The sequence below is a fragment of the Gymnoscopelus braueri genome (genome assembly GCF_963280865.1).
Source record: "Gymnoscopelus braueri genome assembly, chromosome: 6".
In the NCBI taxonomy this organism is placed as follows: Eukaryota; Metazoa; Chordata; class Actinopteri; order Myctophiformes; family Myctophidae; genus Gymnoscopelus; species Gymnoscopelus braueri.
Genome location: NC_137607.1, coordinates 26,678,446 through 26,696,974, shown reverse-complemented (window position 1 = coordinate 26,696,974; position 18,529 = coordinate 26,678,446). Strand labels below are relative to the sequence as shown.

At 43.5% G+C, this 18,529-nt stretch overlaps 1 protein-coding gene across 5 annotated transcripts in view; it reads left to right on the top strand.

Moving 5' to 3' along the window:
- Window positions 1-18,529, top strand: part of dennd1b (DENN/MADD domain containing 1B) — a 155,139-nt gene that overhangs the window by 108,523 nt on the left and 28,087 nt on the right. For 4 of the 5 annotated variants that reach the window (XR_013933235.1, XM_080429756.1, XM_080429755.1 and 1 more), the window contains 3 exons: window positions 7,735-7,860; window positions 12,324-12,425; window positions 18,078-18,168. Coding sequence is in view for 4 of the 5 variants with exons in the window: in XM_080429756.1 (XP_080285882.1) it covers window positions 7,735-7,860; window positions 12,324-12,425; window positions 18,078-18,168 (319 nt within the window). In the remaining variant the exon portion in view is untranslated. The remainder of the gene's footprint in view (window positions 1-7,734; window positions 7,861-12,323; window positions 12,426-18,077; window positions 18,169-18,529) is intronic. The other variant, XM_080429757.1, reaches the window with a different exon arrangement.

Sequence of the window (18,529 nt, the reverse complement as noted above, 5' to 3'; positions counted from 1 at the left end):
TGCTAACGGCATTACTACATTTACTACATTCAGGAGCTGGGTTCTTGAAATCGTTATGCTGTTCTCTGTCAGTCTCTACAGCGCAGTCAAATCCTGAGTGTTGATTTAACTCTGGGAGTGTATAAATATTTAGGGGTCCATTTGGGGAGTCCAGAGTTACAAATGAACACCGATTTTTACTTTGTTCTTCGTTTCTTAGATATTATGTGGCATATTTGTTGGCAAAGTTTGACTCGTTTTGTTTTTGGAACTGATTGTGAGAGTTTCTTAACTATGACTTTAATGGATAAAAGTCGCTTTTGAAATGTCAACCTTTTATAATCGGCTATGACAAAAGATTTGTATTTGTCAGACTATCCAAGAATGTTTGTGTGTCTTGGTTAGCGTGAGCTTCAAGCATCTGTATGCACGCTTGCTTGGACAGAATCGCAAACACACACACACACACACACACACGCACACACACACGTACACAACCACGTGCACACACGCGCCGGGTGTCACCTACAGTGGTATCATCCGTTACAGTCGGGCAGGGATCATCGTTGCACCTGCTAATTACCATCTCCAGCTGGAGAGTTAAATGGAGATCTGTTCTGTGTCTGACCTTTGACCCCGTGCTCTTTATGTGACGCACTTCAAACCCTGTTTGGGGCTGGCTGGGCCAGGCCTTAATGAGGCCCCGTGTCTGCCCTCCGCTGGCTGCGCGTCCCGGACGCCCCGCTTTCATCCACCCGGCCATCCTCCCTTGATGTAAATTGAAAAGATCACAGCTACGGGGAACAGACCTATACTGGAAAGTCCTCTCCGCATAGATTATGAATATCATAACTCAACAGTATTTTTTTTTCTTCCCTTCCTCCTCCTCTCTTTTTCGTCCCCCCCCCCCCCCCCAACCAACTCGCTACCCACACACTGCCCCCCCCCCCCCCTCTTCCTCTTACAATGCTATAGTTCTAATTGGACCCAATGGGGGACTCTCTGGCTTTGATCTCATCACCGCCACTGTGACTTTACACTAAAAAATGTCACAGCCAAATAGGGTTATCACCTGTAGAGCCTGGCCTTCCTCTGATGCCTGTACGTATCTCGTTAGCTTCACTCAAACTGTAATAGTTAACCCATTCAGTCCGGGAAACGCATCTGTGTCACTCTGCATTTTTTTTGTTTGGCTATTCAAAAATAGCAGATCTACAAGCTCATAGTGCAGAGTGCCGCGCTATGAGTTTGTATAACTGTTTTTTTTGTGCAAATCTTAGTATATTTTTTAAAGCAAACTCAAATCTTTGCTTCTGGAGGTCCCTCGATCAAAATATTTTACAAAATATATATTCAAAGATTTGCACACATTTTCAAGATTTTTCAAAAATAGCAGATCTACAAGCTCGACGCTATGAGCTTGTAGATCTGCTATTTTTGAATAGCCAAAGTATATAGTAGCCTATGCGTTACCGGATTGAATGGGTTAATTAGTCTGACAGAGCCATTACTGCAGTGGCATACCTGATGACTGTGCCTAGGCGCCACATTCAAAATACAATTATTGAACACACGTCTATTTCCCCCCCCTGCCGCCTCGAATTGGATGGCTGTTCCGTTGCATCGTCATCCACAATCCAGTCACGCTGATCGTTTAGCACGCAACATTCTTGTTTTTTTTGTCATGTACCGCTGCTATTTGGTGTTCCTTTTGATGAGCTAATTCATTACCACCGTGCACCTTTAAAGAAGAATCGTTTTCTGCCATCTGATACTCTGGAGTAAACGTGAAACTTTGAACTTGTCGCTTTATTGGCCGCTTTCCCCCCGAACGTTAAGGAAACAAAGCGCCAGCGATGGTGTCTCCATCTCATTAAAAAAATGTTTGCCGCTGCATCTCTCTCTCTCTCACTCTCTCTCTTCTCCTCCTCTCTCTCTCTCCCTCTGTCTGTGTCTCTTTCTTTCCCTTTCAAAGCCGGTGCAAAGAACTCTGCTGTGCGCAAAGTCAACTCTGCTATCCCCTATCCTCTGTCAGTCTTTGGGGTGTATGCCTCCCCCACTTAGACTGACATTGTCTTCACTTTGATTTTGTGTGACCGAAAAAAAAAGAAAGAAAGAAAAAACAGACAGCTTAATGATTTGCGAGAATAAAGTAAAAAAAATTGGGTGAAAATGCACATAAACATGAAATATTAATTTCAGAGAGGCTTTACATAAACATAAAAGCGTTTAGCACAATGAGTGAATGAATGAATATGGAGATGACACTTGTTAATTTAACCGTGATAAACTTTCTGTTTGATGCCTGTGAGCATTTGCAACGGCAGCACGGGGACGTAGTGTGAAAGAGAGAAAACCCAGGGGAGAGGAATCAGTGCTGTTCGTTTTGTCTCTGTCCCAGTTTGAGTGCCATCCTCTTCTCTTCTCTTCTCTTCTCTTCTCTTCTCTTCTCTTCTCTTCTCTTCTCTTCTCTTCTCTTCTCTTCTCTTCTCTTCTCTTCTCTTCTCTTCTCTTCTCTTCTCTTCTCTTCTCTTCTCTTCTCTTCTCTTCTCTTCTCTTCTCTTCTCTTCTCTTCTCTTCCTGTCCTCTGAATGAGCTGTGCTAACACTTTGTGTCTCCTCCCTGAAGTTTTCCAGTGAGGCTAATAGCAGACACAACACTAGAAGCTCCATCTAATGCAACCACTCCATGTGCACAGTAAAAGTTGGAGTGTTAAATTAACTCTAAGAGCGTACAAATGTAACCATGGGTAGGGCAGGATAGGATAGACTTTATTGACCGGAAAGGAAATCTGCTGTTAAAAATACAATGACAGCATACAGTAGTGCATACGAACAGCATACATACAGACAGCTTAATGATTTGCGAGAATAAAGTAAAAAAAATTGGGTGAAAATGCACACAAACATGAAATATTAATTTCAGAGAGGCTTTACATAAACATAAAAGCGTTTAGCACAATGAGTGAATGAATGAATATGGAGATGACACTTGTTAATTTAACCGTGATAAACTTTCTGTTTGATGCCTGTGAGCATTTGCAACGGCAGCACGGGGACGTAGTGTGAAAGAGAGAAAACCCAGGGGAGAGGAATCAGTGCTGTTCGTTTTGTCTCTGTCCCAGTTTGAGTGCCATCCTCTTCTCTTCTCTTCTCTTCTCTTCTCTTCTCTTCTCTTCTCTTCTCTTCTCTTCTCTTCTCTTCTCTTCTCTTCTCTTCTCTTCCTGTCCTCTGAATGAGCTGTGCTAACACTTCTCCTCCCTGAAGTTTTCCAGTGAGGCTAATAGCAGACACAACACTAGAAGCTCCATCTAATGCAACCACTCCATGTGCACAGTAAAAGTTGGAGTGTTAAATTAACTCTAAGAGCGTACAAATGTAACCATGGGTAGGGCAGGATAGGATAGACTTTATTGACCGGAAAGGAAATCTGCTGTTAAAAATACAATGACAGCATACAGTAGTGCATACGAACAGCATACATACAATACAGTACATACAAATAGCATGCAGTACAACATTTGCCAACAAATGGCACACTCACTGCCTATTGAACTACATAACGTAGTCGACAGAATAGTATGCCGTAAGATCAATATAAAATCATCATAAACTAGAAAATGTGCTCCTCGGAGCACAGGTCTCCGCCAGTACTGTTCCTGATTAATCCTGTCTTACCTATTTATATTACATATTGTCACGTGTCACTTGACCAATGTTAGCTTGGCTGATGGAAGCTCACTTCAAAAAATATAAATGACGTAACTTGACCAATGTTAGGTGTTCTCAGACGGACACACACACGCACGGATGGGTAATTTGTACTGTAAAGTACTGTTCCTGATTGATCCTGTCTTACCTATTTATATTACATATTCTGATGTCACGTGAAGCTTGACCAATGTTGGATGTTCTCAGACGGACACATACAGAGACGGACGGAGAGGAAAAGATACTCTCCATTAGTCCTGTCAATATTACATATTGTCACGTGTCACTTGACCAATGTTAGCTTGGCTGATGGAGGCTCACTTCAAAAAATATAAATGATTTTTTGAAGTGACACACCTATTTATAGGTCTCTATTTCGTCATGCGTCTCGCTAGCCAATCAGAGCACACCCTTTCAACATATTGTCATGTGTCACGTGGAGCTTGACCAATGTTAGCTTGGCGGACACACGGATGGACGGGAACGAAAACATAGTCTCCTGGCGGAGACAAAAATTGTAGAGTAAGATTGTCTGAAACAACGGCATTATATAGCTTACCTCCTCTCGTGAAGAACTCTCAAAACAACTGTGGCCAGGGGGCAGTGAAAACCTGACACGTAGTTTCAGATTGCAAGTGCAACCATGGATTGACAGGTGATCCAAACATAATTGACACTTAGCATTAACAATCACACTTTGCAGATTACACAGAGCATCCAATGACAGAAATCTGTGGAGAATTATGTGTGGCTGGGGAGGGTCAATGCAAACACATTGCAATGTATTATGCTTTAACATTATAGAGTCATGTTTGTCCTAGTGATGACAACATGCCACGCTACTTTTCAATGTGTTCACTGTCCAAAGATTTGTCTCCATACAGCCCGTCATGTAATGATGTCATCATGACGGTCCTTAATTATATCCCTTCCCCCATTGCCCTGTGCCTTTTTGTACTCACACACAAACCCAGACAGACAGACTGAGGTATAGTAGGGCATACCTCCTGGCAGAGATTTGTGCCAGGAGTGGCAGTCTCCACCACAGTGAAAGACTGGGGATTGATTCCTCCGCGGTTCAGGAGGAATTGCTCCAGCCCAACACAACTGCCAGTGTTTGCAGGTGGGAAAGCCGTCGGGGGGGATCGTGTCCTTGTCGCTGCACTAGCAAGTCCTACTGGTTGGTCGGGGCACCTGTTCAGATGGTGTGTTTCTCTGCAAGCGCTAAAGCCTGATTTATACTTAGTCGTACGATGCTGTCCCATCCCGGGAAAATAGCTGATCAACAAGCACACTAAGAGCTTGTAGATCAGTTATTTCCGGGAGTGGGACACCGGCATACAACAAAGTTTAACCCTTTAAGACCTGGAACGCATTTGTGTCACTTTAGATTTATTTGGCTATTCAAAAATAGCAGATATACAAGCTCATAGCACGGCACCGAGTGCCGCGCTACGAGCTTGTAGATCTGCTATTTTTGAAAAATCTTGAAAAAAAAGATTTTAGATTTTTTTTTCAAAAAACTGTTAGAATTTAGAAAACATTTTTAAGAATCGCCTCAGGTCTTAATGGGTTAAATCACGTGTTACGCTCCATCTGTGTGAAACCCCTCGCTGACACTGTCATGTGAAAAGAATGGGCTGTGTGTGGGAGAAGGCATGTGGTTGTCTACACCCTATAGTGGGGTTTAGCAGCGACAGGAGCCATGTCGTACGCTGTTCAAGGGAATTTGGCAAAAAGACTAAATTGGGGAGAAGATGTATTGGGGGATGAAAAGTATGACAAATGTCTTAAGTCTTGGAAGTTTTCCAAGAATGAATAGGCACATGAATCATATTATAATATATGCTATTCCCCTGACATGTTTTGCCATAGAATATGACACAACGCGACAGCTCATTAGCCATTGTTGTCATTGATGATAATCAACTACCAAGTGGATTACTATCACCTGTTGTTTAGGAAGAAGATGTCTGCGATCAAACACTATTAACCCATTAAGGCAGGGAACGCATCTGTGTCATTTTAGATTTTAGCTATGACCATTATTTTATACTTTGGCTATTCAAAAATAGCAGATATACAAGCTCATAGTGCGGCTTTTGAAATTCTGCAAATATTTGAATATATATTTTCAAAGGGAACATTTTTGACTCAAATCTTTGGGGGTCCCTGGAACAAAATATTTTCAGATCGGGGGGTCCGCGGCCAAATACATATAATTTTGGGGGTCCTTGACATGAGTGACAAAGTGACCTTGACAAAGTTTGAGAACCACTGATATAGAAACTGATATAGGTTTTCAGAAAACTGTTTTAGGAGACATTTGTAGATGTTCCCGGATTGAATGGGTTAATACTAGGAACATGGGAAGGGCCCAGTACATTTTGCTCATACAGTACCTGTACCTGGAACGTGTCCTCTGCATTTAACCACTTAAACCCCATATGGTTGAGCGGAGTCCCTCAGGGCTCTATACTAGTGTATTTTCTGTTATTGTGGGGAAAGCTTTCGCTGAAAATAGCTCACAACACGACGCAAAGCACACCAATGGGCAAGTCAAAATCTCAACCTCATACCAAAAATAGCTGATTTACAAGCTCACTCAACAGTCAACACTAATATGCCTAATTTCGTAGACATCGGTTTGGAATTAAGCAAGTTACAGTAGATTTGTTCCGGAAAGCATCTTTCAATATACATTTTGACCTGTATCCAAGAATGCATATACAGGTTATGATTGACACAGGTTCCGTCCAATAACCAATGAGAATTATTGTCCCTACTTTTCCATTATGTGAAATGTGTTTTCTGTTTTGTAATTTTTTTTGTGAATGTTATGTTATCACTCTTTCCAATTGTGACAATGTGAAATGTTTTTGTTAATTTTGTTTCATGAAACATTATGATGTTGTTGTTGTTTTCACTTCACCCAGCCAGTATTATTTTCCTAAAAACCCTAGCATTGAAAGCCGGCTGTTTGGTCTCTTGTGTTCAGTTACATGAGATGTGACATTAAAAATGACTTCATACAATGATGGGGCTAGAACTTATTTGACTTTTTTTGTTTCCTATTAGTCGAAAAGATGCATTCCAGTTATCTGGACCTACTGTGCAACCCAAACCGATCAAACTTTACTTTTGTGACAAGAGAGCACAACCTACACACTCAGAAATACAGGGAACCTCGGCCTCTCTCTCTCTCTCTTTCTCTCTGTCTGTCTGTCTGTGTCTCTCACCCTCTCTCCCTCCCTCGTCCTCGACAGAGTCAGGCTACAGCAGAGCAGAGCAGGTGAGAAGAGGAGAGGCTCTTGACAACTTCTTCCCCAGACTCCCCAGGGTCTGCTGGCCCGGGTGAATCTTTTGTCATCCTAAAACAAGCTGAAGCCTGCTGCTCCTCCAACTCCTCGCCTGAACTCCTGGAGGGGGTGGGGGAGCCAGCAGAAGAGTGGGGGGAAATAATTAAAGACATTTTATGTCAAGAGTTCCTCCTAGAGGGAGTCCAGGAGAGCCAGGGAGGGCATGAGAGGAGAGAGCAATAGATGGAGGTAGCAGAAGAATACGCAAAGGAGGTGATGGAGAGCATAGCGGGGGTGGTGACGTGGAGAGAGGGCGAGAGAGAGGGAGAGAGCGAGATATTCTATTTCCTCTCTCCGATATCCACCTCCTCCACCCCCCCACCGCCCCCCCCCACCCTCTCCCCTCTCTTCCCATCTTTTCCTCAATTAGCGAAGCAGCAGGTGCTCTCAGCAGCAGAACAGATAGGCTCAGAGGAAAGGCTGGAACGTCACCCTTTCTTTTCTCTCTTTCTCTCTCTCTCCCTCTTTTCTGATTTTCTTTCTTTTTCTCTTTTGGAATTGACCTGCAAATGTGATACTTCACACCCAGAATGAGCTTGAGGTTTCCTCTACCAATTTCAGAGGTGATAATTTAACTTTTACCCCCCTCTATGTCTCCCCCCCCCTGTCTCTCCCCCTCTATTCTCTCCTTGTGTCTGCCTCCCGCTCCCCTCTCCTCTCCTCTCTCTCTCTCTCGCCCTCCTCAGGTGTCCTCCCTGAAGAGTAAGCTGAAGAAGCAGTCGACAGCGACAGGAAGCGGCGTTGCCAGGGCCTTCCTGAGAGCGCAGGCCGCTCTCTTTGGCTCGTACCGCGACGCGCTCCGTTACAAGCCGGTAAAACTCCCCTGCTCCGCTCATCTCACGTTGACATATATATTGTTTAATTTTAGCCTATAGTATCGGCACCCTGATTTGCTTCACTGTGACGGGGATTCAGCACTGTCCATTGACCTAATACTGGTAATGTTTTGGGAGCTCATGTTGTATTTTCAGTTCAGGTAATAATGGGAGTCTGGCAGCAGCTGGGTTTTACAGTCCATATCTGGTTGGCCGAAAGAAATAGTTAGATTCTTTTTGCCTAATTTACACTCTGTCATACAATGGTATCCTGCACCAAAAATAGCACATCTATAAGCTCACAACGCGTTCTTCTGACATGTTGTGAGCTTGGAGATTAGCTATTTTTGGTGCGGGACACCGCCGTATACGACTCAAGTATAAATCAGGATTTACTCAGTTTCAAATTGTAAAACCTCAAATTGAAAGACTCTATTTACAAATACTTATTATTTAAAAATGTTTTACCATTGCCAGTTCATAATTTAGTTAATTATTTATAACATCAAGTGAAACTAGACGGGTCGCAATTCTGGGAAATTGCAAAGTGTGGTTGCGCCGACGCGATTCGCGGGTCGGTGCCGCCGGGACCCGAGTAATACGCTGGGAGGAATACCGTTGGAGGCTGCGGCAATTACATTGTCACGTCACTCCTGAGATCACTTGCTTTTCATTTTGAGAGGATTGATCCCCCAAAAATCATGTTTTTGCATAAAACGGTTACGTTTTGGGCATTTGTGGCGCCCTCTATGGGTCAAAGTGGAAATTATTTTGGGGATTCGTTGAGTAAACCACCCTCGACATGTGATTCAAATTTGGGATTGACCGGACGTTTCGTTCGTGATTTGTAGCATTTTTGGTAAAACGGGCCCCTCCCACTAACTTTGGAAGCCATTTACGGACGAACGGTAAGGACTATCAAAATGCCGTTTGGATATGTTTATCGCATGGGCCCAGAGATCATGTGTACCGATTTTTGTTAAATTTGGACAAAATATATGGGAGGAGGAGCTAAAAGTGTGTTTTGAAGAAAATTCAAAATGGCGGAAAATCTATCCTGACGCAAATGGGCGTGGCCTATATGGGGAGATGCGTCGTGACCCAAGGAATCCAGGGGAAAAGACATTTTGATTTTACGACCTACGGTTCAAGAGTTATAGGCCAAAACGTAAAGGGGGCTGTTATAGCGCCACCATGTGGCCGATTAGTGTAATTATTATATCAATAATTTCGGACTAAATTAGGAACCTCCCCTCCAAATCTGGTAACTCTAGCTCTTACGGTTTCTGAGAAAAAAATACTTGAATTTGAGTTTTTGCACTTTTCCATTAAAGTGGATGGGGAAATTTAATGCACTAATAAATCAATATCAATAAAACTATGCAACCAATCTCTTAGCCTTATACAAGCACACGATTCCCGGTGAGGCCGGTCATTTTGACATATGGCACTAAATTGGGAAAAATAAACTGTGGGAGGAGAGACGATCTAAACTATTGTTTATCTCCATTAATAATAAAAAGAATAATAATAAAGTGTGAGGATTACTATAGTCTGGTTGCCCTGTTAGGGCAACCACACTAATTAGAAATAACATAGTTCACAAAAGCGGTTTAAAACGACTAGCCCTCGGAGGCTGTCTTGCTGTGGTCATGTGTGGTCTAATTTCACCTGACAGTGGTCAGATCCGGGTGCTTTTGAACGTTAAAGGGGTTTGGTGATAAGTTTTCCCGTTTATTTCTAGCATTCTCCAGCCAACGCAAACTGAAAAGGTGAGCCTGTCTGACACAGTGAAATGTCAGCGGAGCTGTGACACTGTCTTTGAGGATCTTTTTTAGCCACCTTTGGTGTTTGACTTTCCCTTTTCTAAAGCCACTACTTTCTACTTTCTATCAAGTTGAAGTCAGAGCAAGCTACAGCATGCCCTGTTTTGTCAAATGGTGAGGCCTTTGTTCCTCTGGCTTTGAAATTAATTGGACTGTGTGGACACCCTGAGCGGAGACTGAGAGTGGAGACGCTACATTATTGATGCCGTCTTGTCCGCTCACTGTAAAATCAAGTGTACACTGAGAGTGTACAAACGGGACGAAAGGGACCATTTTGTTATAACAGACGTTATAACATACGGACTCCCCATAGACACAAACACTTGAGGATGCTTACACACACACACACACACACACACTTGTGTGCCCTGTGGGCACACACACGCTCACACACACAAGTGAAGTGAGCGAGTGCGAGTGCATGAGTGCACAAAGCACATGTGTGATGTTTTCTCTCAGTTAAATACCATAACATCTTTTATTCAGCATCTATATAAAAGTCTTGGCGTGAAACACATGTTTACCCAGGCAGACACACATGTGTTGATGAGAATCCCGAGATGCGCCCCGCGTCCCGATACGCCGCGCGGCATAAAACAAGCCTTCCTCCTAGGCCCCGCGTTGCGCTGCGCTCGGCGAGCCCATATGCTTCGACAGAAGGGGGGGTGGGGTCGTGTGGACGGAGCCTTGCTGAGCCGTAAATGGGAAGAAAAACGTGGGGAAATGATAATGAGCTTGAAAAGCAAACAGCTGATTAGAACAGCATTATATAGGTCATCAATTTCAGCCCTCGCCAATCCTCCACCCGCTGCGTCTTCTTCTCACCGGCTCAGAGCAGCGCCCGCCTCGTCTCGCGAAACGACCTGAAATAGCTCGAGGTTTCTATTCGCAGCCACTGCTGTAAGTGCATCTGTGAAAGTGAATAGTGATTCATTCATTAGTGTCATTGGGGGAGGGAGGGTGGTGAGTACACGAAGTCAAGGGAAGTGGGCACGTGACCTGTGGGAAGTCGCTAGTTTGAATGCCTTGTAAGAGTTGGGGAAAGTCTGGATCGGGGTAGTGTTGCATTCATGGTGCTCCTTAAGCCCGATTGCGATTACCACTTCGTTGCATTCCGGTGTCCCTTGCCGAAAATAGCAGATCTATGAGCTCACAAAGCGTTGCATCACCAGCTTATAGATACACTATTTTCAGCTTTATACTTTGTCGCATTGTGCGACTAAGTATAAAAGGCCATTCACACATGGCACTATAACTATAACTATAAAAAAATACGTCTAAATTAAGTCAAGTGGATGATCCCAATCAAGTGGATGATAGAGTCCTCACCACAACTATAACAAATACAATGGTGAACAATATACTTATAGCTATCATTATAGTGCTCAGTGTGAACAACCCTTAAATCAGACTATAGCAAGGCATTGAACCATCAGCTGGGTCAGTGGTTGCACTGGGGCAGCTCCCACGCGAGTCTGTCAACGTTTGTAACCCTCCCCCAGCCATTAGTGTAAAGAGGGAAAAAAGATCAGTTACTCATTTTAGGAAAGATATTAAAAGCATTAAGACACATTGTAAAAGGACACTACAATTAAAAATAGTTATTAAGGAGTTCAGAATAGAAAATAAGTGAATGAAATATGCAAACACACTCAGCCTTAAATCTTAAAGTTGACTGGGAGTTCATTCTGCTGTAATTCCTCAGCAGTCTTCGTCAGCACATCACTCAGTCATTTTATCTTGAGTCTAGTGTGAGGCTAAAGTAGATGGAGACTGCGAAGATGATACAACTAGGGCTTAAGTCACTTCCACTTTTACGATAGGCCCGCTCCTTTAAAACTGCCAGTGATCTAAGTGGAGCAGAATTCCTGTGATGTAATGTGGGCCAGTGGTATTATCCAGCCCAGCCCTTGAAAACGGGGCTAGTCTCTAACGCTCTAAAGTTGTTTTTATGTGTCCCACTGTGCCTATAGCCTGGAATAGACAAAGCACATTGTTCCTACACAGAGAAAGAATCTAGAACATCGCTGAAATTGTGTGAGAATTATGTTAATTATGAGAAAACATGCATGGGTAATGACCGCGGGGCTGTGTGCCATTGGCCTGCAGTGGCTCTGTTGTCATCCTTCTTGACTATAGCTCACAGGCCAACAGACATGATGTAAGAAATAGTAATAATATGATAATGTGTTGATGCCGAGCAGTGTGTGTATGCTAGGATATCGCTGTGTGCTTGAGGGGTCCGTTTTAAAGGGACACGTTTTGTATGTTCCCTTCCTCTTCCTTCCTTCCCTACCTCCTTCCCTCATTCCTTCCTGCTTTTGTTTAAATGTCATGTTTTTTTTATTATTATGACCACTATTCAACTCATTAATGAAGAAATGGGTTGAAATGATTCATTTTCACACAAGATAATGTACAGTGGTTAATTATTATTGTGTGCATGTCTGACGTGACATCAGTCATAAGCACATTTAGTAACACTTTGGGCTACAATGGCAAGTGAATATGTGGAAAAGAGCCTGGTACAAACATTTAAGTATAAATTATGTATATTGAATTTGTTAAATATATATCAATGTAGTTTTATTGAAGTCAGTGGAAAATATCTGTCTGGTTCTTGCTGTTGGCCAGGGGGAACCAATCACGTTCTGCGAGGAGAGCTTTGTGAACCATCGATCAAGCACCATGAGAAACTTCCTGTCCATGGCTGTCAACCTGCAGCTCTTCAAACAGGTACGCGTGTGTGTGTGTGTGTGTGTCTGTGTGTGTGTGCGCGCATGTGTGCGTGCGCATACAGTGAGTACAGTGCGTACAGTAGTGCGTACAGTAGCTACTGTACATTTGTGAACAAATTAGCGTACTTTTTTCTGTGCTTTTCTGTGTGGTTGTTGGCATGTGTTTTTTTGTTTGTGTTAGAGTTGTCATCCCATTCCCATAATATCAGTCAAACCAAGTCTTCACATCAGTAACTAGACCTACTGTACCACTGTTGGCGAACTCTCCAGATAACTTGGGGGGGGGGGGGGGGGAAAGAAAGAAAGAAAAATGTGCACTAATAAAAATACCTCCGTGACGTGACTGTGATTTAGCCCTGAGAATACATGGCTGCAGACCTCAATAAGCCTTTTGTTTTGCTGGACACTCTGCCCCCGTCCATAATTTTTCCCAGGCAGAGCTGATAGCGGGTGCCAGTTCAAAGCATCCTCCCGGACAGCTCCTGCCTGAGCGGTAGCGTTGGGAAATGAGCCTATAGTTGCGCGGCGGTGTCGTGCACCGGAAAACAGCCGATGTACAAGCTCACGGCGCGTCGCGGCGCGACGCGCCGTGAGCTTGTACATCGGCTGTTTTCCGGTGCACAACACGATGCAGCAGCCAAGTATAAATCAGGAAATGGAGCTGCTTATCTTCTCCTTCTCCTGCCCAGTGCAGGAGGACGGGTAGTGGTGGTTATCTGCTCCACTCCTCCTCTCCCCACTAAAGTGAGAGAGGCCAGCAGTCTGCCTGAGCCGTGCTCCGGCCATGACCCACATCCACTCACACAAACACACACACACACGGAGATGGAAGCGCTGGTGTGTGTGTGTGTGCTCCAATACTTGCACTCATGCACTTGGGGCAGGCATGCACACACTTACTGTACAAGGGCGGATTTTCCGTTGTTTCTGATTCTGGTTATTGTTGCCTTTGGTTATTACGGAGGTATACTGTACAGGACACGTATTTACTTCTGCCAATTATATCATATTTATTTATTTACAATTCAACTGTTTGTTTGCCTCTGTAAAATGATACCGAAATTATTGACCGATAAAAATAAAACACCTGCCTTGACGGAAGCTTCACTTCACTTTCTCGTTAATTAGTTTATGACACCCATGTCTCATCATGGCTTTTTGGTTAAAAAAAATGTTTCTAGGGGGGAAAAAATAAATAACTTTTCTTTTTTGGGATTACAAACACCACAGTGTAAAGTAAGTTCTATTCATGCTATTAGCATAATATCCATAATGTATATCGTCGACTGCAAAAAAAAAGAAGAAGAAGAGATTTCAACCGATGACAACAGACCCTCCACAAAACCTTTCCATCTGCTGGGTACAGTACATCATGATACATACATGATGATGCAACTTGAACCTCAGCTCCAGGACAATATGGCATCAGCAGGGTGCCATTGTAGCCCCAGTGTCTTGTTCTCGTAACACTAGACCCACAGTAGCTGCTCATTCCCTGTTAGTTAGCTCTGTTATACCTGAGTCAATCTGCAGAGCTGCATCGTGCCTCTCAAAAACACACATCCGTAGTCGAATTTTGAAACCAAATTGAAAGTGGCGTTTGTTTATTGCACCGTTCAGGAGGCTGGACACTGAACCAACTTTGCACACATACACGCATTTCATCTCTTGTCTTTTTTCTCCTCCATCTCACCTCCTCTAACACACGTCTTGGGTTCCCGGAACCAGTCTCTTCTCTGTTCAGCCCAGCAGCCCATCTCTGTTTGAAACGGAGTAACTGGGAGGGAGGCTGCCAAAAGAATGCAGAGGAAAACCTGTCAACATTAACCTGCTTCCTATCAACCATCCTTGGCTCCTACGCACATGCACATGCACGCGCGCACACACACACATGCACGCGCGCACGTGTGTGAATTGCATTAGTCGAGGCTGATACAGTGAGCCCTCGTCCTCTTTATTGACAAAAGCGAGTGAAACACAGGCTTCATTAGGTCTGCGGGGGGACTCTCGCTCTGCCAATTTACTGCCACGGAACCTTTGTTCACATAATACCTCCCCATCAATCAATAATCATCCCTCATTCTCTATGAATCGCTATGTTTCCCAAGCTGTGAATCGAAGAGTGTGCGGGGGCAGGGTTGGGGTTTTTCATTTTATTCCTTGCAAAAACCAAATGACAGACGAATCTCCCTAGAAACAGAAGGTGTTGTATATAATGGCTGTATGAGACAACCTGCCTGCTATACACCCGCCAAGACTTGACTGTTTTGTTATGTTGGAAAATTGTGGAAGCTGTGCGGTGGGTCAACCGCGGTAGTTAACCCTCCAATTTTGGATCGCTTCCCCGAGCGCTATAGTATAACATAAGCTACTGCTGTTCGCAGTTTGCCGCACATCACAGAGTGCAGTCATTTTATTGTACATATTGAACAACACAGTAGTCACATCGTATGTCATTGGGACAATGAATGGATTGAAGGAACCTAGAGAACACATACTGTAAATCAGTACTGTGTGACATTAATCAACCAAGACAAACTTCCGTGAGGGACTAGCACTCACTTCCAGTTCACCAGTAACGCTTTACAAATAAAAACATGTGCAGTTGGTATTTTCAGTGATCAATCGATCAACTCGCTAGCTTTGCCACCTGTCTTTATTTATGTCTGTTTAGATTAAGGTTACTAACTACTTATTTTTTCCACTGTTTTGACAGCAAAGGCCAACCAGATACGATAGTACCGACAGTACAGTAAATATGACATTACACTGCAATTCTAAATGAAATCTATTCGGCTATGTATGCTTACACAATTCTGTGTTAATATCTGGCAAATCAATTGCCAGAGATCTGAGGTCTAATCTTAGTCCATGGACTCCACTTCATGGGGAAAGATTAGATGGGGTGATTTGAAATACATCTAGAGATCCAGTCAGTCAGTCAGTCAGTCAGTCAGTCAGTCAGTCCAGCCACAAAAACAGATAGGTCAAGTCAGACGGCTGTAGATAGGCAGGACCGCAAGTGGAAACCAGATGAGACATGTAAAGGAGAGAATTCACTTCCATGTCTGCAACACACTGGTTTGTTTCTTTTTTTTTGGGGGGGGGGGGGTCTTTTTCTTTCTTTGTAAGTCCAAGATATTTTTTTATGGAGCATAAGTCGAAATCAAAAACGGCATTAAGAAAATTTGAAAGAGTCATCATATTCTCGGTTTTACAAGGTTCTAATAAAGCGTCTTTTAATCAGTCCTTCTGAAACAGTTTTTCTGTTTTCTGTCAGTAGCTGCTACATTTCTGTGCTCAAAACAAAGGAAAATGATGTGTGAATGCGTGCGAGTGGGCACATGCGTGTGTGTGTGTGTATGTGGGCATGTGTGACACTGTGCGTGTGTGCGTGTGTGGGCGTGTGTGTGTGACACTGCGTGTGTGTGTGTGTGTGTGTGTGTGTGTGTGTGTGACACTGTGCATGTGTGTGACACTGTGTGTGTGTGTGTGTGTGTGTGTGTGTGTGTGTGCGCGTGTGCGTGTGTGTGTGTGTGTGTGTGTGTGTGTGTACAGTATGTATGTATGTGCATGTCATTCCTGCTTTTGTGTCTTGGTGATTACACATAGTGTGCCATTGTTGAGTAACATCTAATTAAAGAGCACCATGAAGCAGGTAGTCTGGCCCGAGAGCTGGAAGGGGGAAGGGAGAAGGGGGCTGAGTGGAGGCTTTGGCTGCTAGGTGATGATTTGGTTTGATTATCTGCACTAATTGGACCACTGAAGTAGCAGAGCAATGGCTGGAACCTGCAGTCTCACCTCTCATTAGAAGCATCTAATGAAGAAACCCCCCCCCCCCACCAATCTGACCAAATGGAGGAGAGGGTTGTGGTGTTTGGAACCACTTAGCAGGATTTCCTCAGAGATCCACACCCAAACACTGCTTATTGATGCACTTTGTACATATTGCTACTGTAAGGAAAAAAATGACAAAATATGCTTATGTTAAAGTATTCAAAACTATACTGTTTTATCAGCAGCAGCTGTCCTACACACATAAGTAGTTTAATGTTAATCCATTTTATTTGTTCTGGGACAGATTGGTTCATTTTGAACATTTAAACATTCATTCAAATACAGGCTGAAGGCTGAAATGTGTGTGCCCTACTAACAATGAGACCTGCTGGACATTAATGAATTAATAAGACATAATTCATGAATTAATGAGACATTATTCTCCACATTCACATGGTCGTCGGGTCACTGAAGCGTTTCGCCTGATTTATACTGTACTTAGTTGCACGTTGGTCTCACACGAAAATTATATATATATATTTTCAGGGCAAAACACGATACGCAACCAAGTATAAATCAGACTTTACCGAGCTGCCTGAGAACCACAACTCATACTGTGTGTGCTGAGATTAAAAAAGGAACGAGTCCTTTTCATGTGTTTCTGACTATTATTAGGCTATTATTTTTGTTTTTTTGCTTTCCTCTTCCTGTCCTATGTAGTATACTTGGTCAGGGGTTGTTAAATTACAACTGCATGTTTTTCGTAAGCTGCTTTTTTTCTTGTTAATTTGTGTTATATTTCCTTTATAAGAGAAGCTGTATGCGCGCGGCCGCACGTGTGTGTGTTAGTGCGTTCACACATTTCTTGCATGTGTGCTTGCAAAATGTAGCGTTTGTTTTTACTGTACATGCGTCAGTAGTGTGTGGGTGCGTGTGCTTGCGTGCGTGTGTGCGTGTGTGTATGTATGTGTGTGAGTGTGTGTGTGTGTGCGCGCGCGTGCATGTGTGTGCATGTGCACCAGTGAGCCCGCAGTAGCTGTCTGGGTTATTAGGGCCATATTTATGAGTTTGCGTTTTATGCTCTTCATGTGACAAAGGGAGGAAATGAAACTTCCACACAGTCTCAGACAGCATGCAGCGTGTAGTCTGCTGCCCTAATCCCTCACCTGCTCCACATTACCAAATCCCTATTACCTGCAACCTGCCTAATCTGCCCGGATTAATGCCACACAGTAAAATCCTCAACATTAATTTAACCACCAATTTAACCCCAGCATCCATATTCTTCTGGGGGGTGGGGACATTAGCCAAAAATAGCTGATCTACAAGCTCACAACGCGTCACGTTGTGACGCGTTGTGACGCGTTGTGACGCGTTGTGACGCGTTGTGACGCGTTGTGAACTTGTAGATCGGCTATTTTTGGCAAAGAGATATGGTAACAAATACAGTTGCAAACTCGGGTCCGTTTTACTAAGAATAGAGGATTTACTGTAAGTGGTTAACCACTGAGAATGTACAAATATAACCAAATGGATTAACATGAGGATTTTAGTGTGTACCGTTTTGTTTTTGTATAATATTATGTGTGAGTGTGCACGTCTAAGAGTAAAGCTCCTTACACACCGGGGGCGATTTTTTCATGCGAATAATACGTTTAAAAAAAAAAAAACTTATAAAGTCAATGCAAGCTTCCATGGAGCGAAAAAGCGAAGCGAAAAAGCGTCTTTTAATTATTCGGAACGAGTCTGAATTTTGCGTATATTCGCATAATCGCCGGTGTGTAATGACCTTAACCATGTGTTTTGTTTTGCGTGCATGTGTGCCCACGTCGCCTGACTCTAATAAGCGTGTTGGTGTGATTTATGGTTGCAGTTCATCGACGGACGTCTGGCCAAATTGAACGCAGGCCGAGGCTTCACCGACATGTTTGAGGAGGAGATCACAGACGGGGGCTTCTGTGGAAGTGAGTGATCCAAGGCCAACCCCAATCAATCAGGGCCATTGTGTTTGTTTTGCATAGTAATGTCGCAAATGTACTCCAGGTTAATCCAGGGTGCTTATCTAGGAAATGAAAGCGGTGAGTAAAAGGCGAGACGTGATACTTAAAAGCAATAAAAAACAGAAGTCACGGCAAGGAGAGAACGCATACATTAATAACCACCATCTACTAAAATGAGTGCACTTGATGGAAAGCAGTGCTGATAATGTGCATGGTCCACAGAACGTGCTTGAAAACACTTGAGTTGATAAGAGATGAGAGCAAATGACGTGTCACGGCTTTGTTTCTCGTGCGCCTGGAATCTCTGGATTAGGAGGGACACCTC